The 27,944-nt window shown below is 42.4% G+C and overlaps 1 protein-coding gene across 1 annotated transcript in view; it reads right to left on the bottom strand.

Moving 5' to 3' along the window:
- The window catches only part of TGFBR1 (transforming growth factor beta receptor 1), a 56,206-nt gene that overhangs the window by 21,004 nt on the left and 7,258 nt on the right, over positions 1 to 27,944 (bottom strand). Inside the window, exons 3-4 of the mRNA XM_019536356.1 lie at positions 16,367 to 16,597; positions 4,416 to 4,583 (exon numbers count right to left, since the gene is read on the bottom strand). Coding sequence (XP_019391901.1) covers positions 4,416 to 4,583; positions 16,367 to 16,597 — 399 coding nt within the window. The remainder of the gene's footprint in view (positions 1 to 4,415; positions 4,584 to 16,366; positions 16,598 to 27,944) is intronic.

The following is a 27,944-nucleotide window of genomic DNA, read 5'->3' as shown; positions in this document are numbered from 1 at the left end:
ATGACCTCACTGGTCAGAGCTACCAGAAACAGCTTCAAAGTACTACACCCCAGTTAAGTCCAAAGGCTACCTTCAAAAGCACTCTGGATCACCTATCTACCTAACCATTTGAAAGCCACAACCTCATTCCAGAGTTGCCACCAGCAGTACCCCTAAATCCTTATCCAGGGGTAGGCCTTTATTCCCCAGAGTTCAGTCCACACAGACCCAAGATACCACTTTCTGGTCCTTGCGTTCTTATGAACAGTGCTTCCTTCTGCCTTCACCAGAAAACAAAATCCAAGGCAGCAGGCACAGACAGTCCTAACCACAACTCAGACATGCCTTCTTACAGCTGGACCAGGCCCATAGAACTCCCCACACCTTATCTCTAGTTCTTTAGTCCCTACTCAGGTTCCAGACCCAGGACCCTAACTTTCACGGAGGAGTCAGGGCCCTGAAGCAACTCCCCTCCACTTCATAGGTTCTGGAACAGTTGTCTGTTGAGGGGGTAAGCAGCTTGGGACTTGAGCCCTTTCAACCTGCTGGATCAAAGTAGAGACTTGCCACCATGGCACTCTACTGTTTGGTCATCTGCTATTCCTTCAGCGTTTCAATCCTCCTTGACACTACATCCCCAGGTTTCTCTACCCTCAATTTGCAAAAGCTCTTTTTACACAATTCATGATTTTGACTGTACTGTTTAACAAAAACTTCTTTTGGCTTACAAAGAAAGAATCACAATACATCCCATGCCTTGCTTACTCCTTACTTAGTTATGCTGCTTCCTGCTCTGCAGCCTACCACTACTCAAAGTAGTTTGCCAGAGCACCTCCAACAACAAAACCCTGTTGCATCCCAGAAGCTTGGCTTCCAGTGGCGTGTATTAGCCCCACAAAGCACTAAGCTTCCTCTACTTAGGCCTCTGGGAAATCTGTCTGTCAATCTTCACAGATTTTGTTAAGGATGCAGATGGATCTAACCAATGCAGGGCAAGCAGTACTCAGTGACATACGGGTGTGCAATCAATGCCTTCAAAATGCCTTTGATTGTGCCCTGAGGCACCCAAAGATGCGCTTGATGGTCATGCAGTAGGTGCCCGCTGGTAGTCAGTTCTTTCCAGACAGACAGTTCTTTCCAGGCATTCAAGTGCCCCGTGCAAGGCTTCAGGCTGGGAATGGAAAAGGGTCACTCCCACCTCTTCAATTTTGGTAGCACTGAGGAAAGACTCCCCTACATCATCAGGTTGCCCTCTGTAGGTGGTCTGCTGCTCAAGCAAAGCAGCCAGTTGAACACAGAGCTCTGCAAAGCTCATCCAAACGTTCTACCATCACTGCTTATTAGCTGATTTCTCCAGCACTACGTGCTCCCACCAGTCGCTGCTCATCCCTTCGCCAGTGCAGTTTGCATCACAGAGAAAGTTATCCTTCATGGTGTCACCCTTGGGTATGTTGGTGGTGGTGGTGCACAGCAGGTAGCACATCTCTAGGAGGCATCTTTCCCGGGTCTCCTTCAAAATTATTGTGCTGCAATGCTACTTCCTGCCAGCTGGTAGATAAACCAGATGAGGACTCTCTACCTTAAGCAGGACAGGAAGGAGAGAACTTACTGCTGCTGTTTGGTCAAAGTATTGCAGGAATGGAAGGCTCCCTGGGTTGGCAGTATCACTGAAAAGCCCTTTCAAGGTGAGGCTGACCGGCACTGCAGAAGCAGTGGACACCCATGACAAGTTGGGCAGCCAGATGGGAGGAAGCAAACAGCCAATGAACAATCCTTTGCATTTGGCAGTCCTTGGGAACCTTTGGAAACTTGGGTCACAAAGGCATACTGTGATCTCTGCTCTCCAGCCCCTAGCTGCAGAGCTAAAGTTGAGAGGGGCCTGTACACCTGTATGATGCTCAAACTATTCAAACTGGAGTAGAATTTGAAGCACTTCAGAAGAACATTTGTCCATACCCACAGCATTAATTTCATTCTACTGATAAGGAAACAGACCAAGAAGCATGACAGCTTGCTCAAGGTAACACAGGAACTCAGTGAGACCACCAGGACTCCACATACTGATCACAATTGGATCTTAGGAACATTTTGTTGAAAGGGTCAATATCAGCCACCTTGGTAATTTAAACACTTTAACAAATCACACTGGATTGGATTTTTTTGTAATGAATAAATAAGTGGCAGCATTTTCAAATCATTCTACCAACCTGTTTGTGATAAGCACCAGTACAAGTATACAGTCAAAATAATTCCCTTCAGATTGTGCCTACGTTTTCCAATAGCTGCCGAGTTTTTTGTAAGATCAATATGCTGTTAGGTTCAAAAAAACCTGTTCAGGAAATTGGGAAGTACAGAACCAGCTAAAACGAAAGGCCGCATACCCTTGGTTTTACAGTAATTTTTGTTTAGTTATGTATGAGGATGGGTGGGGGAAGGCTAGTTTCTGTTAATTCTAAATGAACAATCCAACCACCAGAACCCAGCATAGCCACAAACACTCCTTCCTTTCATGGCATCCATGTTAACAGAAGATACGGACACACATTTGGAACCGTTTCAAAAGAGCATCAGCTATCAATTCAAATTGTCACATGCGGGCAAGTTGGGAACAATACAAATATAGCAAAACTCCTTCAACTTCAAGCCTCCATGAAGCAGGGTTAAAGTTGTAGTGGTTTTGCTACATTCACATTGGAATGCATTTGGAAAACTGATCAACTATTTACAGGATTATATGTTTTTTCCTTGGGATGTAGGCCTAATCCGTGTTCTGCATAAAAAACAAAAAACAACCTGAATAAGTATTTAAGAGTTATAGAACTCCATCTCTTTTAGTAGCAGCCCATATATAAAATGACCAGGCCCTTTTCTTACTTAGATATGCATTCTCTAGAGAAACATAAGGAACGACTGTTGTTTACCGAGTAACTTTGCAAATTAATTTTGCTTACACTATTCTTCTAACAGAAAAACAGACATAATTGGAAGTTTGTTCTGATAAACTATTTTATGGAGAGTAATGTTTACATTTCCGAGACCCAAAGGCCATTAGAAAAGGCGTAGGTATGAAAAGATGTTAAAATTCAGTGGCTCCTCACTGTCATATCCTGTACTATACTCAAACATTTTTGAATGCTAATATTTAATTATACTAAGGCAAAGCAATTGTTCATAAGCACTCTAGATGAATATAATCAAATAAGAATTTTTCTGAAAAACTTAATGTATTAACTGACAGTAACATAATCTAGTTTTGTGGCTTTGCTTCATTAGTAAACAGTTCATCAGGAGACAACTGTGTATGTTATTAACATATTCATAAATATATCCATGTGCTGTAAGCAATCTGGTACAATTTTAATGAAAACAACTGGGAACACCCATCTACTCATTCTGCCCCTTTCCAATCAAGGAAAGCCTTTGACTGGGAACAGCAGATAAACAACTTCAGAGTTGGGGAAAACTAATAAAAAATTAAAATTTCAATGTTTGGGATCTCCTACAAAAAAGCACATTCTCCAAAAAAACACAACTAGTACAAAAAAAAAAGGTCTAGTTAATACTAAATGAACACCAACCCCACCACCTCCAATTTCTTTAAAGTAATTTTTTAAGCATACATTCAATTAATTAGTTTAACACAAGAGGGGAACAGAAAACTATTCTGGCACAGTTAGAGTAGTGATATTGACTGGCCTTTTTGAGAAATGGCCTCTGAACCGAGAGAAGCAGTCTAGAGCAACTTAATTGCTTAAATATTCAAATAATATAGCAAAGAATGTGCACTCTCCTTTGCCAAATGGGGTCAAAAACTATTGAGAAATAGGGCAAAAGAGATCAAAGCAAGTACATAAATTCATCACTTTACCACATCAAATATATTTTTATGCTTGCATTTAGTTTGGCTTATAATTTACTTTCAGTTTTAGTCTGAAGATAAAAATTGAATTATGAATTTGGAGAATGTATAAGAGTAGGAAAAAAGTCTTACTTCAAGAAGCTTCTTATGTGCTTTTTTTTTTTTTTTTTTACATAATTACTCATATTTTGATTTTAATATAACTGCAGAAATAATGCATTTCTGACACAAAACATAAGGCCCTAATAAGATACAGTATCTGCAGATCAATTTTATCATCAGATTTATTTTTTCTATTATTATTATCATTATTATAAAAACTGTCCACTTTTAGGCTGGTTTGGAAGGTATAGTCAAGCTGTAACAGGAGATATGCATCCAATGAAGCCTCATTAGCAAGCACATCCAGAGATGCAAAACAGACCCAAACTTAAAAATCAGAGCAAGGATTCTCAAATTTCAACAGCTTCCTGTAATGCTCTTGCTAATATTCGGTCTGGATATATATCTGTGCGTGCTACATTTCCTTCTTAGGTAATATTTTCAACTACAAGACAATATATTTATAAAAGAATACCTTGAGTGCCAACAATCTCCATATGAAGATGTGCAAGTCCACTGGCAGTTGACAAAGCTAATTTTATCATTCCTTCCACAGTGACTGTATATCTGTTCAGATAATCAAAGAGTGATCCATGCTCATGGTAATCTGACACAAGCCAGAGCTGAGTCCACGTACCATTGTCTGGAAAATAAGATATTTGGAGTAAATACCATAGAACTGTCACTTAAACTGCTCTTATACAAGGATGATTAAATCCACAGTATATTTTACAGCTCAGTGCAATAACATCTTTTTCTTAGGGGTGCACCAATAGAGATTTTGGGGGTCAATACCGATAGCTGATTTTTAAGGAAGCATATTGGCTGATACCCATCCGATTTCTGATACAGTGTGGAGAGCTGTATGCAGCTGGTAAGTCTGTTGTGGTAGAAGGTGTGGGGTGGGGGGGAAGAGAAGGGGTGTGGGGGTCAGATCAACACCCCACACAGTGAAGGAGGGACCAGGGCAGGGGTGTGTGTGTGGGGGAGAGAGGGGGAGGGTTGGAAAAGAAGCTCCTACCACTGCATGTACCCTGGGAGGGCAGGAGGGACATGTGCTCCCGGATCTGCGCCGGGCAGGGTGGGTGGGCTGCAGCAGTGTGCCGGAGCTGGGGCTGCGCTCTTTTCAGCAGGGAATGGGCTTGGGGTGGGTGGCTACAGAGGGGCCTGCAGCCATCCCCACGCATCAGGAAGAGCTGCGGCTGCACCTAGGTGCGTGGTGGCAGTGCTGAGAGCGGGGCTACAGTGAAATTTGGGGTAGCCCCTACTGAGAAGAGCCCAGTGCAGCTCCAACTCCAGCCCACAGTTGCAGCCTGCCCTGTGCAGATCCGGGACACATGCTTGCCTCACTCCCACCCCCACAGGGTACATGCAGCAGTGGGAACTGTCCCCCCCTGAGCTGCGGCTCCGTTCCGCACCTTGCCCTGCCCCGGCTGGGCAGCGCCTGCCCCTGCCCCCTCCCTCTCTCACCATGGGGAGTGTTCATCTGCCTCTCCCCCATGCCCCTTCCACCACAACAGACTTACCAGCTGCACACAGCTCTCCACACTGCTGGGCTCTGCTCTTCACTGGATGCATGCTGTGCTGCAGCTGTGCGCACTCACAGTCATGTGTCAACCAAATTATCAGCCGCATCGGGCTGATTTCCAATACAGTCAATTTTCTTTACATAGCTACAGATCTGATCTCCGACTGATGTAATGGTGCACCTCTACTTTTTATCTGTAATATGTATTCTAAAAATGCCTAAAGGTCTCTCCAAGGGCTGAGGCACCTGCGTAAGACATGGGACAAACAGATGATAGCCCCTACTACAAACTGCTCATACTCTAAGACAAGGTAGAGAAACAGCCAAATAACCCAAAAAAAACTTGCCAGAAGCACAAATTCTTCCTCAGTTTTTTTTCCTTCTCTTTCACATAACTTTTCCAATATCCAGTTGGGAATCAAAATGATTCACCATTTGCTCAGCTGAACTCTCCTCTTTCCATATTTCCTCATTCTTTCTGGGAGACCAGCTACAAATCACTAAGATCATGTGAAGATCTGATATTTTGGTTCTCTGAATCAGTTACTGATGTACAAGTCCCTTGCTCATACCCAGAGGGCAAGCAGCCCACACAGCCCAGCTTGCCATTTTATTCCAAATAATTTTGTTTACTTATGACTACAATAACAATACAAATAGCAGTCCAAATTTTTATTTATTTATTTATTTTTTACACACCCTCTCAGTCTCCACCCCAAGTTGAGATTTGTAATTTGTACCAGAAGACAAAACAAAGAAAATGAAAACAAAAGGTGGCCAAAGCAAAGCAGTGTCCCACAATCCCAACAATAACACTCACTATACAATGAGAATATTTGGAGACTGTGAATGGATTTTCAGAAATGCTGTTCCCTGTTCTGATGGCAGTAGGGTCCAAATCAGAGCAGAGAACAAGGAATAAAGCAATCCAGATCTTTTACTACCACTAAATGGCCCAAGAAATAGAAATAACAATTACTGTATTTCTGGGTGTATAAATTGAGTTTTGAAGCCCAATTTTTCTCTCTTAAAATTTAACCTCAACTTATATACTGTATCACCATCACCTGTGAGAGGTGTCAGACTTAGCTCAACTTATACTGGCCCCTGCACACCCTCACTGTGGGCTGGGCCCAAGGGGGTGCACATGTGCCACAGCATTGCTTGAAGGGGACGGGGCCAGAGCAGTGTTGCCTGGTTGCACCAGTCAAACGCCAAGCCTGGTGCCACTCGCAGGTAGGGCTGTGCTAGCCAAGCACTGAGCCTGGCACCGCTCGCCAAGGATGGGAACAGGGAAGAGGCCAGGCTTGGTGCTCAGCTGGTGTGCGAGCAGCACTGTCTGGGCCATGCCAGCCAAGTGCCATGCCCAGGCCTGTCCACTGTGAATGGCGCTGCTCAACCCAGCTTCACCAGCTAAGTGCAGTACTGTTTGCCGGGGACAGGGCTGGCCTCGCCAATGCTGCTCACAGCAGACAGGGCTAGGCCTGATGCTCGGCTGGAGCAGCCCCATCCTCTGTGAGCAGTGCCAGGCTTGGCGTTTGCTTACCATGGCCCAGCCAGCACCATACCACTTGAGTGCTGAGCCCGGCCCCATCCCCTGAGAATGGCTCTGAGGCACATGCTCACCCCCCTCGGGCGCACGGCCCACAGCGAAGACACGCAGGTGCTGGTATAAGTCAACCCCATATTTTTTATCCAAAACATTAGGTCGACTTATACACCAGACCTATGAAACTCCAAACTTTTTGAATCAGAAAAATGGAGTCAATTTATACACCATGTTAACTTGTATGCGGTGAAATACGGTACTCTGAGATCTATAAACAACAAGCACGAGGAAATACAAATTATTCTGTTGCTTAGCTATCACTGATTTAGAGTACTGGATATGCTTCCCTAACCCCAAAGTTAAGCAATTAAATTTAAGATTATACAGGCTTTTTTCCCCTCTAAAAAAACAACTGAGCATTGATAGCTGGGGCAGGGGAGGGGGGGGAATAGTAGATATACTGTAGGGTAGGGACAAGATTCAATGTGACCTAGACCAATTGGAGGATTGGACCAAAGGAATCTCATGAAGTTCAACAAGGACAATTGCAAGGTCCTGCACTTAGGACGGAACAATCCCATGCACCAGTACAGGCTGGGGGGTGACTGGCTTGGCAGCAGCTCTGCAGAAAAGGACCTGGGGGCAATAAGGCCTCATTGCAAAGAAGGCTAACAGTATATTGGGCTGCATCAGTAGGAGTGTTGCCAGCAGTTAAAGGGAAGTGATTATTTCCCTCTATTCAGCACTGGTGAGGCCACATCTGGAGTAATGTGTCTAGTTTTGGGCTCCCACTACAGAAATTATGTGAATAAACTGGAAAGAGTCCAGGGGAGGACAACAAAAAATGGTGAAGGGGCTGGGGGATATGACTTATGAAGAAAAACTGACGAAACTGGGCTTATTTAGTCCAGAGAAGAGGAGGAGACAGAGGGGATTTAATAGCACCTGAAGGGGGGTTTGAGAAAGGATGGATCTAGATTGTTCTCAGTGGTGGCAGATGACAAAACAATGAGTAACAGTCTCAGGTTGCAGCAAGGGAAGTTTAGGTTAGATATTAGCAGGGCTGACTGGTGCCTCCTGCGTCTGGAAGGGCCACAATTTGTGGGTGGCCCTGAGGGCAGGCCAAAAGCCCCATATCCACTCCTATACTTCTGTGCCCCCTCCCCCCAACACACTGCTGGCCTGTGCAGCAAAATAACTGCCCCACTTTGGGGGGCCAATCTTGTGGGGAGGGGGAGGATGTGCCCTGCATGCCCTCCCTACCAGTCTTCTGTGGATAGTAGGAAAAAAATTGCTCACTAGAAAGGTAGCAAAACACTAGAACAGGTTACCCAGAGAGGTGGTAGAATCTCCATCTTTGGAGGTTTTTAAGACCTGGCTACACAAAGCTTTGGCTGAGGTGATCTAGTTGGGGCTGGTCCTGCTCCGAGTAGGGGGTTGGACTAGATGTCCTCTTGAGGTCCTGTCCAACCCTAATTTTCTATGATTCTAAAACCATGGAAAGATTACTATGACAGGAAATCAGAGCAAGAACCTAGAACTTTCAGTTTTCACTGGAATTTCTCCTCGTTTGACCTAGAAACGTGGCCATCATCACTAAAAATGCTTTTTAAGCAGACAAAGCAATCCTCTCATTCAATTAACTTCCCTGACACATTTTATTATTATAAAAGTCATTCTGTTTAAGGCATCACAAGCATTTTTTAGCACAACATTGCCCTTATTATAGGAAAATCCTGCTTTCTTAAAACTGCCCCTATTTCTTAATTTAGTCCTGTTAATACAAACCTCCCTGTTACTCATAGCAGTGAAGAGTGCTTAGCACTGAGGGCCTGCTGAGGGATGGATAGAAGGGCAAAGGGTCTGTAGCTCTGAATCGTGAATCAGAATGCTTGGTCGATGGAAGTGGCCTTTAGCCCTTGTTCACAAGCACATGGCTTGCTAAATCAGTAATTGGTGTGTGTCTCTGTAATGCACAACTAAAAACAAGTGAAAACTCAATTTCCCCATTACTCATAGCACCAGTTCTTTAAACCAAGAACATTGGTGCACTGTCCTAAATTATTTTATGTAATCCTAAGTATGACAAGCAAGAAAAGCAACCTTTTTTCTCTGAACGTATATGTTAATGAGTAGAACCTCAAAAAGTTTCCATTTCCAAAGGGAGGAGAGGGCGGAGAATATTTCAAGGAGATGCAAGATGCTGCCTACTCTGCCGATACATTACGATCCTATCTTCAGATAAAAGGCCAGACAAGAGATTATAACCTAAGAATCTCTCCTTCCCACAGGGATTTAAAAAGGAGGTTGAGGGGTGAAAGAAAGAGACAATGATATAGAGATAAAAAGCCTAATCCGCATCTGACCACCATTCTCTGCTAGATGAAGTGGAACAAGTAGGATGTTAGGACAGGACCACTACTGATGAACCCAAGGCCCAGTTTAACTGAAACACCACATAAATATTTGGGAGAAAAGATCTTAGAAGGAAACAGAAACCTTAACTATACCCATGATATTATCTGAAACAAGTAATCTCTTCTTGGTGTTAATATCTTGCAGCTAAATACAATCTTACCTACATACCATACTATACAATAATGCAGTGATTTTCAACCAGGATGCCACGGTACTCTGTGGTACACTGAGATGCTTTCGAGGGTGCTAGGGGGTGACACACAACACTAACACTCTTCCATGTGCAAACATGATTCACAAGATAAACCCAGAGATTTCAAATATGAATCTTGTGTGTTAAAAGCATTCTGACCTGCTGTGGTCTTTCTGAGTTCCTTAGAAGAGAAGAAATGGCTCTCGTATTTTTCTAGAAAAAATGGGTGAAAACTAAGAGCTGAAATTTTCCATAGGGTGTCTTGAATCTATTGAGGGGCTGTCTTTACTCTAAAAAGGTTGAAAGCCACAACAATTATGATAAGGCACTTAAAAGGTGAGGTGAAGTGAATTATATTATAGTCTCTAGTCTTTTGTGAAAGTATGTATGTTCCTCACTGTACACACGGAAAAAACACAGATTAAAGAATTTATTTTGGAAAGGTAAGTGGCTCATGAAACAGTGCTATTAGTGCAGGGGTGGGCAAAAATGCACCCTGTGGGCCAGATGTGGCCCGCCAGCCCATTCTATCTGGCCTGCAGGGCCCCTAAAAAAATTTAGAAGATTAATATTTATCTGCCCCTGGCTACCTGTCATGTGGCCCTTGATGGCTTGCCAAAAACTCAGTAGGAGGCCCTCAGCCCAAAATAACTGCCTGTCCCTAGAGGGCATTCAGCATCTTGCAGAACTAGACACTTGTTACAAAAATGTTTGCAACAGACAAATATCCAGACCTCCTGACTCTGAGAACGGCCTCTATCCTTGCCTAGAGAGGAATTACAACTTTCCTCCCCTGTTCTGGATACCAACGTAACATTTCTGAAAAGAAAATAGGCTGTCATTATATAGACTTCTTTAGCTCCCTTCATATTTTTCCCCCCACTGGTTTATTCCCTGCAAGTAAGTAAACAACATGATGGTTTTGTTGCCTTTTCACAAAGAAGAAAGGTGGTCCCAAATAAAGCTAAGTTAGTGTTCACATAAGCTTGAGAGATGGTAAAAATAAACATTTAATCAATATCCAAGTATGTTACTATAATAAAGTAGCGCTTCTCAGCTTTTTTATTTTTAAGGACATAGCCTGAATATCTGTATTAAAACATACGTTTACTAATGGCTACATTTATTATTTTTTGATGCACAGCAAATAACATGTGCAATCCTTCAGGTGAACTCTCAGAACCCAAGCCAGCTGAGGAAAACAAATATCATTAGAATTGTCATTTAATGACATTAAATGTTATTCTAGTCATTAGAATAGGTCTTAGGACCTATTCCACTTAACATTTTTATAAGAGACCTTGATACTGGAATAAAGTTCTCATAACACTTGTAGAAGACAATAAATTGGGAGTTATCATCAATGCAGAAGAGTACCACACTATTAAACAGGAAGATTTAGATGATCTTGGGAAATGAAATGAAGTTTAACAGCATGAAGTACAAAATTATGATCTTGTGCACTTGTGGACTAATAATAAGGACTTCAGCAATAATATGGAGGCACGCAAAATGAAAAAAAAAAATGACGAGGTCAGGGACCTGGGCACACTGGTTGATCACAGGACAGCTAACTCATGAAACACATCCATGGAAAAGGCTAATGCAATCTTAGGTGCATCTACACATGCAATTAATATGAAGCAATAAACTCTGGAGCAGTTCAAGCCAGAGTGAACTGCTCTTGGGTGCAGCGTCTACACATGCGCCTAGAACAGCAGCCACTTGAACCAGGGTGGAGCAGGCCCCAACTGGTTGGGCTGACGATGTGCAATTTATACCCCATCTACATGTGCATTTCAGTGCAGTCAACTACTGTGCCGTAAGACCTATTTTATGACAGTTAATTAGTTTACTGAGCTCTGATACTGGCACATGTGTAGACAATGACCCTTTACTGAGGAACTTATTAGTCTGTTCTGCTTTAAAGTGCACACGTAGATGCATCCAAGATGTATTAGGGCCTACACAGTAGAGACAATTGTACAAGGCATTGGTAAAGGCAGTTTAGAATACTGCACGCAGTTCCAGTCTGCAATGCTAAAAAATACTAAATGAAACTGAAACAAGTTCAAACAAGGGCCATGGAGATGGTTATAACAATGGAGATTTTTTTATGAAAGATGATTAAATGGAGCTTGGCTTCTTTATTTTAGCACAACTAAGATTGACCAGGGATATGGTAACTCTATACATTTGTGGGGGATTATTAAGAAAGGAAAGACCTTTCTATGCTGAACAGCAAGTGGACATAAAATCAACGGGCTATGGTAAAATTTTAACTGGATAGGAGAAGAACATTTCTAACTACAAGAGGAGTGAAGTTTTGGAATGGCCTTCTAAGCAAAATGGTGAGAGTAGGGAAGCTGAATTGTTTAAGAGTTGACTTGAGTTTGTGCAGGGGATGGTACAATAGAAAGGGGGGTTCTGACACATCATTTGCGTGTAATGGAATCATGTGCCTGCAGAAGGTTGGATTACAAAGGCAACTCTTGTAATGTGGAAAAGGTTGGGTAATCCCATGCTGCAGAGCTTTTACTGGTCATAAACTTAGTCAAGAAAGTTACTCACATCAGGAGTGCTACAGGCTTCTTGGAGAAGGGGGGGAAGGTGGGGGGAGAGGCATGGGTTTTCCCCTCCTCTGAGGCACTGGGACATTGGCCACAGCTGGCCTTTATGATTAGAGCATGTTGATGCTCCTGCCAGTGCTAGAATCCCAGAGTAAGCTGTGCTAAGCTTAACCTAAGTAGCAAAGACAAGCTGCAAAGGGTGGCTAAACAGCGGCAGGCCTCAAAGCCGGTGCCTGAACAAAACAGTATGAATCTTTGCAGATTCAGCAAATGCCATCAACATGTCTAACCAAATATTATATTATGACTTCATCTTAAAATAATCAGAAGTAGTATATGGCCAAATGTATTACATGTTATTTTCCTATAACAGACGTATTTTTATTAAAATGCTTAGATGACGTGATAAAGCAGCCGTGTCAGGAAAGACCATAAAGTAGAGCAGGGATGGCCAAAATGTGGGCCAGGAGCCAGATGCGGCCCATAGGCCATTCTAGTGGCCACCCACGGGGCCCCTAAAAAATTTAGAAAATTAATATTAATCTGCCCTGAACTACCTGTCAGGCAGCCCTCGATGGCTTGCCAAAACTCAGTAAGTGGCCATCTTCCCAAAATAATTGCCCACTCCTGAACTAGAGCAAAGTAGTAACAGGTCAGTGTTAAGAAAAGGAGGTAAGAAGCCCTCCCTTCATATTTTCTCAAGCCTTTCAAGCTGACAAAAGACTAGTTCAATCCAGTTCTAAAAGTTTCAGTGAAACAAAGAAATTTAAATAAAACCAAATCAGAGACCACTTATTAGAATATGAAAGCCAGCCCATTATAAATATTAGCCATAGGCTAAAAAAAATGAACCCCCAAACTTGTCCAAAGCTCAGTATACCAACTGAAGTCCCCAGGGACTTAGAAACGGATCTGGCCAGCGGATCTATTTCTTCCCTGAATTCAAAGCTACATAACCATTGTCTTTATTGGTACAAATAAGTCTTTGCTTTTGCATATCCTAATAAAGCTTTTAAGTTGTGACTGGAATGGTCTTACTAGTCAATCTCCTCTCACCCACAGTTTAAATTCAGTGTAACAGGCTCCCTGGTGAAGGGTGGGGAAGCAGGGGTTTTGCTTTCCTCCAAGGACATAGGGTTTTTTGACTAGCGTGCTTTGTTGTTTCAGTGGCCGCTAAAATCCCAGAGGTTCCCGACTGAAGGATCTCGCTCTCCCATTTATAAGCATACTGATTGCCAAATTTGAGGTCAAGAAGGAAGTTTAGCCTCAGATCAGATTGGCAAGGACTGTGAACAATTTTGCCTTTCACTGTAGCATGGGGCATGGTCCTTTTCCTAGGATCTTCTGAGAAAATATATTAACTATGTCCCCCATCTTTGCAGTGTCAGGAGTCCTCTTTGGCAGTGCCTTCTATCCTCTCCTGTTTACCTGTGACATTTTGTAGGTTGTTTTTGAAGTCCAAGTTATTGTTCCTTGTACTTGTAGACAACCATGTAAAGTGTCTGTGAATGGAAGGAACTTGGACTTGATGGCCCTAGAGGCCCCATCTAGCCTTAGCAGTAGTAACATCACAAAATTAGCCCAATAATTTATACTGAATAGTCATGGTAATTTGATACTTAATCTTGAACCATTTTGATTGTTAAGAAATACACTGGTTTTCTCAGTTAGCTATTAGGGGTGTGAGAAATGGGCCATATTAGATTCCAATTTGGATTCAGCTGGAATAGGGGACAGTGATTCGATTAACTGATTTGGATAACTGTCCCCTATTCGATTTGGCTGAATCCGAATCTGAAGATTTGATGCCGATTTAAAGAATCAGTGATTTGGCCATAGACACAGCTTGAAATGTTTTTTCTACGTACCTCGAGGTACCAGGCATGGCTTATGAACACTGCGATGGTGGGGTGGATGAAGCATTCTACAGCAGCATGGGGGGGACATAGGGATGTCCCAGCGCCCTCACTGGCGAACCCGAAGTGAACCGAAAGTACTTCCAGGCCACTTCCAGGTCCACCGCTAAGCACACGGGGGGGGGGGGGGCACCCCCACCCTCCAGCGATCAGCCATGGGGGGACCCCAAGTGCCCCCCAAGACCCAGGAGGCACCAGCTGCTAAGCCGGGAGGTATGGGTGGGGGGCCCAGCACGCTCCCCAGCAGGCCTGGAAGTGGACCAGAAGTGCTTCTTGTCCATCTCTGGGTCTGCTGCCAAGTGTGCTGGGGAGGCCCCCGCGCTCCTGTGGGACACACTCCATCCACCCAACTATTGCAGCATTCATGAGCCACTTGGTACCTTGAGGTATGTAAAAAAAACAAACAAAACATTTAAAGCTGTGTCTATATCCAAATTGCCAAATTGATTCTGAGAGATTAAAGAGTATCCCGATTCAATTCGGTGGCTGAATCTCTGAATTGGGACCTGGTGACTGTCTATAAACTCACTAGGGGGGACCAGAAGGGTTTGGGGGAGACACTGTTTCCCCTAGCACCCCCTGGCATAACAAGGAATAATGGACACAAATTATTGGAGAGTAGGTTTAGATTAGACATCCGCAAGAACTACTTCATAGTTAGGGCGGCTAGGAGCTGGAACCAACTTCCAAGGGAAGTGGTGCTGGCTCCTACCCTGGGGGTCTTTAAGAAGAGGCTTGATGCCTACCTGGCTGGACTCATTTGAGTCCAGTTTTTCTCCCGCCCAGGCGGGGGGGTCAGACTTGAAGATCTACAAGGTCCCTTCCGACCCTACTTCTATGATTCTCCGAATAGGGCAGAATCTCTGCCAAACTGAATTCGGGGACCAAAGCTTCGCACAGCCCTATAAGCTATTAAAATGCTTTAGTACCCAATATAATAAAAATGGTGCTACCTTTGGATTTGAAATACATACAGCAGAAAAGCACCTCAAGTCTCAATATAGAAAATAGGATAGAATGTTACTGCACTAGTTTTTCCTGGTTGGCAAATAGCAAGTAGGAAAAAAGGTTAAAATGGACTAGGGAGAGAGAAGGATCAAGGGGGAGATGGAATCTAACATTATAGAAACCTATTCAGAAATGAGATAATATTCACGTCCTTAATGAAAGAAAAAGCAATTTGTGTCCCTGGCTGTTTCATGCTAACAATATGACTACTCATAACAGAAAGTCCTTGAAATGTGCTTTGCATCCTTGTGTAGGAGAAGTATAGGCTTGGAAGGAACCTTAACAATCATCTAGTCCAATCCCTTGCACAGCTGAAACACTTAAGTGATGTGGCCTTAAAGACACTTTACCATATAGTATAGTTCAGAGATTCTCAACCCAGGTGATGCAAAGTAGGAATTCATAGCATCAAGAACATTCTGTTCTGCTGTGGTCTTTGAGTTCTTTACAATATGAGAATTGCTCTATTATTTTGCTGTCAAAACAACAAGATGAAGTTAAATTGCTGGCATTTTCCAAGTGGTGACTACAGCATCACTGGTAGAATTTAATATATTACATTTAAAGAAAAAAACATGAGGATGAAGCAGAAAAGCACCTCTGTACGAAAATTTATGATCTTACAAGAAAACTGTTTATTTATTTTGTTAAGAAATGAAGTGGGATTCCTAATCAGTTCTGTAACAAATGTAATGTTGGAAGCAAACTTTCAATTTTACAAATATTTCTTATTTGGACAGTCTTGGCTTGCCACAATGGAAGGAGGAACTGGGACTTAAACCGAGATGCAGCTCCCGGTTGTTGTATGGATTTTCTGAACACAGTAGAAAAAAAATCAGAGCAAAGGAATTTACATACTGAGCAGATAACTGAAGAAGTAGACATACATCAGCAACTATACAGCAGAACTGAGCTGACTGGATAAGACAATCCTATTCCAATGTAATGCTTAATTTGCATAGGCAAATTAAAACAACTAGGCAGAATGTTAGCTACGTGATCTTAGATTTGTTTCTATTTTCTAGGTAAATACTACAACAAGTAATATTTATATAATTAAAATAGATTTAATAACACAAATGTAACTGTACCTTTTATTTAGATTTGTAGAAATAAGAGTGTCATAAATATCAAAGAGGAAATACCCAAATGCGGACATTTACATTTTTTATTCCCATGTAAATAAATATATTCAGTCATTAAATAGTGAAAAGTTATTAAAAAAAATTAAAAACTTCACTTACCTTTATTGTCTGCAGCTATAAATCCAAGAATGTTTTCATGACGTAGCATAACAGTTTGATAAATTTCTGCCTCACGAAACCATGAGCGTTCTTCCCTTGAAGAAAATATTTTCACTGCTACTTCTTCTCCTCTCCATTTTCCTCGCCAGACTTCTCCAAAGCGACCTTTTCCAATGCTTTCTTGAAGTACTATGGTTCTCGCAATTGTTCTTTGAACAAGTAAGGGAAGACCTACAATATTTCAGATTAAAGAGTTAGTTGAAAATATTCATTGCTTATGAAGCCAGGTTTACTGATGAAAAGTGCTACAAGAGCTAAGCTTAACACATGCCCTCTCTAACCACTACTTTTAGAATTCATATGAAATAAACTCCTAATTTGCTTTTGGAGATTCAAAACAGCTTCTTACATATTCATCTATATGTCTGATAACCCTTAAAAGCCAGTAATGCAACTGCCGGATGTTTAATATTTTACTTTATTCTAAAATTTTCATCTGTAATAAATAAAATGTGAAATTTTAAATTTCCCTTCATTTTCAAGTTATTAAAACTACTACTTCAGTCTGTTGGATTCTTCATTAAATATAACCACCCATGAAAAGACCTAGACATCATCATCATGAACAGCTCAAATGCTGTGAGAAGCAGTAGTAAAACTTTAAATTCCTTTTATATAAATATATATATAAAAACTTAAAAACTGTTGAAAACAAACCCATTATTGAAAAACGAATGCTATCCTTACATTAACTTTGAGTTTAATCTGAACATGCAACTATAGCCTATTTATCTCTGCACTGAAATCTTCTCTATGTTCATCCAGCTTGGGGCTCCTGGTGGTTTTTTTCCAAAAAAGGTATAGCCGTAATAGATGCGCTTTTTTTTTTTTTTTAAACATTTTCCCCATACAACTTTGAAATATAGAGCTGTTCATTATATCAGGGTTTATACTCAAGCTTTCCCTGGCAAACATATAAGCTTTTTCAATGTTTGTAAAGTTTTTACATAGCCCAAATTATCTAATTCTTCTTCAGGAACTTTGTGCCAGTGTTTCAACAGGGTTGTTGTTTACAGCCAAGTGTGGATAACTTCACTGATAGCTTATAAAATGGCACTTTAAGGAAAAGTAAAAAGTTGGTCCAAGGCTCTTTGGTGCAGTTCTACAAGAGGTACCCACCACTGTCTCAGAGATCTTCCAATACCTCAGCAGACTGAAGGAGTGTACCAGACTGAAGTGTGGGCTTTGATCAGACAAAGACTCTCACAAACAGCTAAAGAATTTGGATTCAAAATTTCTCTTTTGATTTTCAAATCTCCCTTGGGAAAGAAATTATTCACTAGAACTTCTATTACTGTTAAACCCTTTTGGTTTTACTGGATAACCTCTACCAATTTGTAAAATTAGTCCACAGTTACCAACAAATATTTACTACCAGACTATCCATGGCAAATACCCAAATATGTCAAACAGCATGTTCACAACTAGTGCCCCAACAAAACACTGCATCAGAGGAGATCTCCCTATCCTAGGGGAAAAGACACATTTTGCAATATACCCATTAGGCTTCCTATACAAACTTTCTAAATCTTGCCTCTATTTTACCTAATGGAAACTCTTAACTTGTTAAACTTTTTACAATGCTAGAATGTACAGTAGTTTTAAAAATCACAACTTCAGAACATTGTTCAACAATTTATCTGGTACAGCCAGCTAACATTCGTACTCACGCCTCAACCATTTGCTCTTACTCATCTATAAAATACTTTCTTTTTAAACTAACCCTTCCCTCTATAACCAGAAAACTTTTATTGTGCTATTCTGCGGGGCTGCCACATTCCAAATTGCCAGCATTAACCACAAGATTTTCCAGTCACATACTACACTGATATTTGGGGGTCTCTAGGGTAGAAACAGACATTTCATGACAGCATATTGGAGCCACCATAAGAATTTTTATGGAGGTAGAAATGGTGAGCCAATAGACATCCCTATCTTTCATCATGCCACATTGGCGGCTGCGACAAGAAGTAGTAATATTATGCTCCATTTTATTCTGGCAGATATCCATTTGCTCCAGGTGCTTGAGGGGCCTCTAGGACATGGGACAGGATCTCCAAAAGCAGAGAAAGCTTGTGCGGGTCCCTAGTGCCTGGGAAATCCCTGGTACCCATGCCTCCATGCCATGCTAGGACCTGCATAATCCAACACCTCCACCCTAGGATCCACACCAACCCATGCTTTATGCATAGGCATGGATCTGTGTAGGGCTGCCCAGGAGCCCCACCTCCACACTGGAACCTGTGGAGACCCATGTCTCTGTGTGAAGTGCAGCTCGAGAGAAGCACACCAAGCAACACCTCTCAAACATGCACTGCACAAACCAAAATTGCCAAATCTAACTGTCACAAGATATGTCCTGCTGTGAAAGCAGCTTTTATCTCTGTTTCTCCTTGCCAACGCTTACTCCAGTGATTCTCAATGAGGGTACCACACAAGGTACAAGGAGATAAGCATAGATTTCATAGACATTAGCTGGAAGGGACCTCAGAAGATCATCAAGTGCAGCCCCCCGCCCAAAGGGCAGGAAGTCAGCTGGGGTCACAGGATCCCAGCAAGATAAGCATCCAATTTTTTCTTGAAGGTGTTCAATGTAGGTGTTTGAACCACCTCCGATGGCAGGCTATTCCAGACGTGGGGGCTCGGACAGTAAAGAAATTCTTCCTTACATCCAGCCTGAAATGGTCTTGCAGTAGTTTATAACCATTCGACCTCGTCATCCCTTGGGGTGCTCTGGTGAACAACCGTTCCGTCGATATTAGTGGTCACCCCCGATAAGCTTATAGATTCGGTCTTGGTCCTGGCCTGGCTAATCTCCTAGCCCCACTGCCCAGTCCCTCAACAATGAAACAAGCACTGTAAAATATAAAATAGATATTTTAATTAGATGCCACTTAAGGTCACAAAAGATATGGAGGGGTACATCAGGTCCAGTATGGTTGAAAACTACTGGTCTACCCTTTAGATGCAGTATAAGAAACCAGACAGCCTACTACAGCTTGCAGGATCTAATCCAATCCTGTTAAGAGATACATATCCTTTACACAAATAATGTACAGACCATTCAAAATCTAGTGCTGCCTTTTCTTTCTTAACCAAAACTAAAAGTAAGGTCCAAAAACTGAATAAAGGATTTTTTTGCTTTTTTGATGCATTTTCCTCACCAGCTAGTGAACAGCAAGGAGGTTGTTTAGTGGAGCAGTTTTCCACACTTACCTGTTTAGTGCTAGATTAGTGCAATAAAACCAACATCTCTGATAAAAACTGGTGTTCTCTCCATTTAAGCAGAAGAATTTTAAATGGTTCTGTAGTTCCACATTTAAATATTTTGGTGCAGAGTGGCATATATGCACAGAACTCTGGTAGCTCAGTTTTGCCTGCTTCTTCCATGATTCTTTTCTTTATTAACACAGTACTTATATTGGTGTTGTGAGCCAGTGGCTCATAATTTTGCAACTACAACTATCTTTACTAGTATCCAACTGTTAAAAGCATTAGCAAAAGGAATATGTTCCTGGAGGGTTGCCAACTACAGCAATTTACAGACAGTGCATAAGGGGCTAAAAATGCTTGTCCACAGAGTCCACAAAAAAAAAAAAAAAAAAAAGGAGCTAGCCATAAAAAAAGGAAGAAGAAAACATGAGCTTGACTGAAGATCCATCATTAGAATGGGACTGGATGCAAGCAACACTGACAAGCAGACAGAACAGCATCACCTTGTATCTGAACAGGAGCACAGCTCAGTGCTTTGTTGGGATTTTTAGCCCAGGTGACCCTCCACAGCTCCCCACCTCCTGCCCTTCCAGGAACATGCAGACACTATCTTCCTGCCCTCCCTTTAATAGTCATTTGTGTTGAAGGTGAGCAGTCTGGGACACTGGACAGTCAAAGAAGGGGGCAGTGTAGCTGGGACAGAACTGTAGGACCAGGAGTGGGAAATTACTATTGCAACTGTAAGGGGCACATTAGAGATCTTGGCATAAGTGTCTCTACCTCACATATATACTCCATTATACAAAGACTGGAATTGCATACTGGTGCTGTAAGTATGGACGTGAGTAACAGAAATTTTGGGTTAAGCTGCAAAAGTGTGGCTAGGAGCAGGAGGCCTCAAAAGCCTGTTTTTAAGGTCTCCTCTACACATTACAGTTTTGCCAAGATTACCATGTTAATAGCAAAATAAATAAGAAGGGTGGTAAGAAATGGAAAACAAGCCATAAAAATGTCTACGTAAATTGTTTGCCTAGTGCCTAAAATTTAATGTGTAACCAGTAGCCAAGAGCTCAGTGTCTGCCCAGACAGATGCTGCAGGTAGGGAAAGCCAAAGGGCTTCCCCAGCTGGGGACTTTAAATCCCAAGCTGAACAAACCCTGGCCAGGCAGCCCAGCATGAGAGAGAAGAGTCAGTGCTTAAAAGGAAAAAAAAAAAGAGAGAGGGGGGCAAAAATGCTCCTGGCTGGCTGGATCTGGGGACTAAAAACAGGTGCTAAAACAAGCTGCAATGTGCCCCCCCAACAGGCTGACAATCAGGCAACCAGCCTGAAACTTGTCAGTTCAGGGGGAGCCCAGGATCACGATCCCAACACCAAAATCATACACCTTGCCACACATATGTAGTACGGTAGGATGCACAATTGTATCAGGGACCAAATCCCCTTAAATGAACAACTGCCAGGGGCCTGAGTGACCACAACATGAGCATTTGAGGACAATTACCTTGGTCAGCAAAGAAGAGAAAGCCATTAACATGTCCATCTGAACCAGATCAGATTAAACAGAGCCCAAAGCCTTTAAATTAGATAATCCAAATACTATATCATGTTTTATACATGTTAATAGGAATACTTGATGTAATCACATGCATTAGAGGTAGTTTGAATAGATGTACGCATGTTAGGTTTCTTAGGTTGCTTAGAAGAAAAGAAAAAAACTATACCAGAAGAAAGCACCCTTGTCAATGAAAACCATAATTGAGTTAACCAAACTAAACTGATGGAACTGAACATTCCACCCTGGTGAAGAAAAGAGTTAAGGAATCCTTCCTTCCAGATGTGTAAATGTCACAGAAACAAATGCCAACTAAGTGATGTTTTCCATATCATAGAACTGGTTCTATCAAGCCCCAAAAGTTTCAGTGAAACAAAGAAATTTGAATATAGCCGATCAAAATATAGATAAATGCATATAATTAATGACTGCATATCTGTGGTTGTAAACCTGGGGAGTTTGGGGAATAAGGTACTTGAGTTGTTGGAGAAACTGAACAACTAAACAAAAGCTCAGACATCCGGGGGGTCCAGCCTACACCCATCCTCCAATGTGTGAATATATTTTTGCATTTCCATTGCCCGATCTGAATGCTAATTTGTCTTTCTAATACAGGAATTCTCTTGATAAGAGACAGGCATGCACAATCTTTATTCCAGGGCCCCATCTGACAAAGTAAGCTCCCTTTATACTAATTTGGGGATAGACAGCTTCCCTTCACAATGGTTGACAGTATTGATACTTCAATGTACGATCACAAACAGAAGAATTGAGAGACAGGTTAAAACAATTTTTAGTTGCTATTCTTAGTTCTGTGTACTTCTGTACTTTTCATTTCCTTGATAACCCTGCTTATGTTATGCAGGTTCAGCTATAGTTACATTCTACTGTGGTAACTGTATTCCTTCTTTGTATACCCTCATTAGTATACAGGTTAGGAGGACTACTTGTGCCTCTTTTACTGTTTGCGTGCCAAGGTTTTAATGTTTGTGGGTAACTTTTGGCTTGTATGGGGTGATAGAGATCCCAAACAGCAGCCTTGGGAAAGTCTCCCTTCCCAAAGGACCAGGCTAGGTGGTAGCTCTTGTTTTAGGGTAACTTAATTATTAACATTTTTCCCACCCAAGAGAAAAGGTATTTCAATGATCTGCTTCTCTTAATTTGATTATTGCTATTTCCCATGTTTTACTAACCAATACCTCATATTTTCTTATTCAATGCTGTCATGAAGCAAATTAGAGCCCCTTTTCCATAATATATATTATTAGGCACAGAGCTATGCCTAAAGGGCCTTCTAACAATCAGTTTTCACCTTCAGCAACAACAGGTGAGGCTTTTCTTGGTTTATCACTAAAAAGTCCTGCACATTGGAAGGCTGTTAGGAACTCGTTCTATCCATACTCTCAGACACTTATTTGAGCTATGAAGTTAATGAGCCAAATAAGACCCCAAGGGAAATTTTCTTCTTAAAGATAAGGATTTTGCATTATTTGAAGTGAGACAATCCAACCCAATGTTTCTATAACAGGGTGCCAGGTGAGAGAAAATAAGCAGATAAGCATGGGCTCAGGTTTGTCCCTACCTGGCCTGTCTCCCACCCCAACTGCCTGCCCCTTCGGCAAGGAGGTATGCACTTTTATATATATGTTAGTTCTTGAAACTGGGTGCCACTCAATTCAGAAAAGTTTTGGAGGGGTGACTTGAGTACAGCGAGGTTAAGAATCACTGATCTAACCTGTCCCATCCAGGCCAGTTTTGTGCTTGGGTTTTGTACAAGCACAAAACCCAAGTTCCCTGGCTAGTACAATTCTACATGCAGGAAGATGGCTTATTCTGTGGTTGCTGGAACTTTACTTTCCTTCTCAGGTAATGTCTTAGTTCTCAAAAATCTTTGTCCCCAGCTCATCTCTTTCTGCAAGAAAAGTTAACCAGAATTTTCTTGTACTGCCTCCATTTCCATTTAATGGAAGCACTTCTGGTTCACAGCAGTCAAGCTTCTAGTCACTTAATCTCTCATTGCTCTAGATTGGGAGTAAAGTTTGCATCTGAATTTCTTAATTTGTCTGAGTACTCTACAGCTGCTGTTTCAGGTGTTTCCATCCCAATCCAGTAAGTCACTGTTATGCCTTCATAGAAGTTCTCCCAATGCTGCTACTGTTCTTTTTCTGAAGCCCCCAACTCCTATTTTAACTCATTTTGTTTCCTTTTGGTCATCTTTGAATTCTGCTAGCTAATCCATTATATGTTGTACCTTTACTCAAGAAAAATACTAATCCTCTCTCCTTGGGAACAGAACACACTTGCAAAACACCACTACAACCCATTCTGATGTGAGCTAGTTAGATTTTCAGGGTCTTACGGGATGCTTTTATGATGGAAAAAAATCAATTATAGTCATGTATTTCTGTGATGCCATTCTACATACTTTGTGAAGCAAGAAAGTCCAGTTTTTCTGAACGCAGAAATCAAAGACTTTTTTTTTTGTTTGCTTTTACTGATGCTTCCAATCCTTTTCAGGAGAACACTTACCCAAAATGTTCAGTCATGCTAACAGGATTTTTCTTGCTATGTCTAGAACTTATTTTGCTCTTTCTGTGACATTTCTTGCTACTTCTCTCACAAAAACAAACAGCTACAATCAGATAAATCCACAAAAAGCTTAGTTTTCTGACTGACCCTGCATAATCCATATATTGGGCAGTAGTTCTGCTCATCTACAAAAAGGAGACAAGCTTTCTCATATTTATCCTGACAGGCAGGTAAAAATTAAACCTTTTTCAAACTTGTGGATATAACCCACAAGCCCCACACACAAGGCCCAGTTACCAACTATAATTCTGAGACAATGGCAAGAGGGATCATGATAAGAAAGGTATACAAGATTATCGACAGTGCAAGAGCAAAGCAATAATATTCTTAAATTGTTGCCCTGCAAATATTTAATGTGTGGCACTCATAGCCACAAGACAGTGATGCCAAAATCCTAGTAAGACAAGAGCATTTGATGTATGCATAATAAAGACATAATCTAGATCTATTAGATAGGTTATGAATATTTTTATAAGGAATTTCTTCTCTCATCCTTAGGGCAAAAGACAAACACTGATCAAGGTTAAGAAGCAGACTTTCCTAAGGACAAGTTATTCCATATTTCTAAAGAAGATTTTTTTTTTGCACCTCTTTAGCATCTGTTTCTGGCCACTGCTCAAACAGAACACTGGAGTAGATATTCCATGAGTCGGTTCAATGTGGCAATTCCTATGCTTTTATGACTAAACTGTTTTCCTGTCACTCTTCTTAAAGATCTATCTGCAAGTATGAAAAGAACTCAAGAGGTCTCTTCATTTGCATCTGGAGACAAAGGGTATTCAAGTATCTCTCTCCTGGCAACCATCCCTGGCCTTTCCAGAGCTACATTTGGCACTAGAATTTCTACTCTATGAGCAGATCAATTCATGGGCAGTCTCATAAGTGAGCCTCTGCCATTCCAGAGACCTCTGTAAAAGTACAAAGTCGAAGAACAGAGTAAGGACAGATAAGAAAGCAGAAAGAGGGATTACTAAACAGCCAACATATCAACAAAGGCAAGATCAAGAAGAATCTTTGTGGCTTTCTTTGCAAATTCTGTACTTCTCAGCCTATGTGCTATTTCCCTAGCAGTGCCAATCACAGATTCGGTTTTATTTTTGAAAAGCTTACTACAAAACTTCTTGATACCCATCTTGACCTATCTAAAGCTTGTAGCTTCAGACAGAGGAATCAACTTTGTGACCTTAATATTGTTTTTAAACAGAATATATTATAAAGTTTACATAAACTATTTGCAATTATATTTGATGCATTTTTATCTGTTATAAAGGTTTAAGTGTATAAAATAAGTACATCTATATTGTAACTTCATGAAGGCTGCTTGAACAACTTGAATGGTAGTTCCATTCACTGTGTTCCCAAAGTGGATGTACTGTTCCCCTCTGTTACAAAAGAAGCATCATATATGGCCTCCCCTGGAATCTGGGGCACGGCTAATGGTGGGCAGTGTCTGTTACAAAATCCGGACCCCAGTGGGCATGCCCTCAGTGGCAGGGGAGCAAGCAAGACTTGTGCTAACGCAGCTGCAATCACCCTCTGGCCACTTGTGCCACATCTGCCACAGCAAGCAGCTTGGACTAGGGCAGCCTGTTCTATTACCATCACTGCTGCCATGGTTGTTGCCACTGGCCCCACAGTTCCAGCCCATCAAGGAGCCCCCACGGTATGCACCTACACCAGGGCATGGGAAGAGCTTGATACCCCTGTCCTACAGCTATAAGGAGATTTGACAGAAAAGACTAAAGAAAGGAAAGCCATGAGGGAAAGTGCTGCAAGCTCCTACAACTTTGGGTATTCTAGTATTTCCCCATGTATTTGCAGGAATCAGCTAAACTAGAGGTAGCATAGGCAATAATTTCTTCTAAAATTCTCTAGTGTTGACAAAAAAGAAGTCACAAATAGTCTTTAAATACTGAGTGAACTTAGAATCAATCTTTAAGTTTCCAGGACTTAACTCTTTTTGCTCCCTTACCCATTCATCCTCAAACAGTATGTACTTACACAAATCTTAATGATTATAGATAGGGCTCTGAGAAAATTGCGCATTTCTTGTAAAAAAATTGTGGCACGTGCACAGGTAAAGTATCATTTTTCACAGAATATTCACGGAACTAACACTGATCTTGGCAAATGGGTCCTGGTAGTTCCGTGAATATTCTGTGAAAAATGATACTTTACCTGTGCATGTGTGGCAGGCAGGAACACAGTCAGAAGCAGCGGAAGGCCAGGGCTAAAGGAGCTTAGTCCCCTCAAACATGGAGCAGTGCAGAGGGCTGCAGGGCAGCTTGGGCATGGACTCCAAGCAGCTGCAGCAGGAGAGAGAGAGGCATGCACAGACAGACACAAAGCCTGCATGCAGCCAGGATTGCAACCAAACAGTGTGCAGAGCACTGCCCACTACAGCAGGTAAGTCAGAAAAGGGTCAAGGGCGTGGTGGGGGGCAGACCAAGGTCCCAACATCAATACAGGGAGTGGAGCAGAGGTAGGGTCTGGGGTGAGTGGGGCCCTGGGGTGGGTGGTAAGACACTTGGAGCCTGAGAAGCTTATCCAGGGGTGCGGGGGAGGGTGTTCCACTGTTGTGCACACCTCGGGAGAGGCAAGGGGTGCACATGCCCCTTGGATCTGTGTGCAGGGTGGAGCAGAGGTGGGCTGCCACTGCAGGCTTGGCTCTGTGCTCTGCTGCAGCCCCAGGAGCTGGCTCTGGTATCTAGTGGCAGTAGGCTCATGGCATTGTGCACCACACCTGGCTCCCGGGGCAGCAGCAGTAAGGCGCAGGGCCCAGCCCTCATCCGCAGCCGACCTTTACTCCATCCCACACAGATCCAGAGGGCATGTGCCCCACGGGCCTCTCCCGAGGTGTGTGCAGCAGCAGGAGCCCCCCACATCGCTGGATAAGCTGCCCGGGCTCCGAGCATCCCCACTACCTGCCCTAGGGCCCCACTCACCCCAGCTCCTGCCCTATTCCCTCCCTCACTGCGAGGGCGTCGATAGTCCCCCCCATGCACCTTCCCCGACTCACCTGCTGTGGTGGGCAGTCCCTGCACACTGTGTGGCTACAATACTGGCTGTGTGCAGGCTCCGTGTTTGTTTGTACACACTGCTCCTCCCCCTGCTGCAGCTGTCCAGAGCTCAAGCTCAGGCTGCCCAGCAGCCCTCTGCGCTGCCCTGCATTTGAGGGGGATAAGCCCCATTAGCCCCAGCCTTCTGCCGCCTATGCTTGCGACCCTTAGAAAAAAAATCACAGCATGGGGCAAATTTCATGGTTTCTGCACAGTCCACAAAATCATGATTTTCTCAGGGCTCTATTATAGAGCATAATACTTTTGATCCAATGCGTATGAACTACATCTAGATGGCGACTCATCAAGCTTTTTACATGGGAAATTCTTTTTAATGTCTACTTTTTCTCTACTGTTTGAACCTTCTAACAAATGTGAAAAATACTTCTAGACAGATATTATCCTTTTCCATCTAACAAACTTTCCCTCTATGTTTTAAAAGGAGTTCAACAAGGCTCTTATCTCCATAGAATATCTTAGACTAAATCTTTGTTTTGAAATAAGGCTAGAATTTTGAATAGTATTGATCTCACTCTCTCTAGGTACCATATCCAAACAGGACTTTGGTGACCATAGTCTTCCGCAGATCTCTTCTCTTTGGGGCATACAGAATTTCCAGTGTCGATGCATTAGACTCTTGATATAAGTCAACCTCTGTCTTCCGTGATCTCTCCGTCACTCAATCATTCCCATTATAACCAGACTTTCAATTTCCTCTTTCCTCATAACATGCTCAAGAAACTCTTGTCTCTTTCTGATGTTAACAACAGCTTCCTCCTGCAGCCTGATCTTAACAAAATATCTTCATTTGAAGTGTGACTAGTCTGAATTTACCTTCAAGATGCACCTTAAGAACCACATCTATGGGCCAATGAGAGGCAAAGCGCTGCTTGACCTGGTACTGGCTACGGCGGACGACCTAATCGGGGACCCAGTGATTGGTGGTAAGTTGAGTGACAGCGACCACGAGCTGATCACCTTCACCATCCGCCGTAAAGCTAGCAAGTCAGTCAGCAACACAGAAGTCCCTGACTTCAGAAAAGCCGACTTTGATAAGCTCAAGAGGCTAGTCGGTCAGGCCCTCAGGGACCATGACCCCAGGGA

The sequence above is a fragment of the Crocodylus porosus genome, unplaced genomic scaffold (assembly GCF_001723895.1).
Source record: "Crocodylus porosus isolate Cpor-Errol unplaced genomic scaffold, CroPor_comp1, whole genome shotgun sequence".
NCBI classification, from domain to species: Eukaryota; Metazoa; Chordata; order Crocodylia; family Crocodylidae; genus Crocodylus; species Crocodylus porosus.
The sequence above is the reverse complement of the archived record's forward strand: the minus strand, read 5'-3'. Positions and strand labels throughout refer to the sequence as shown.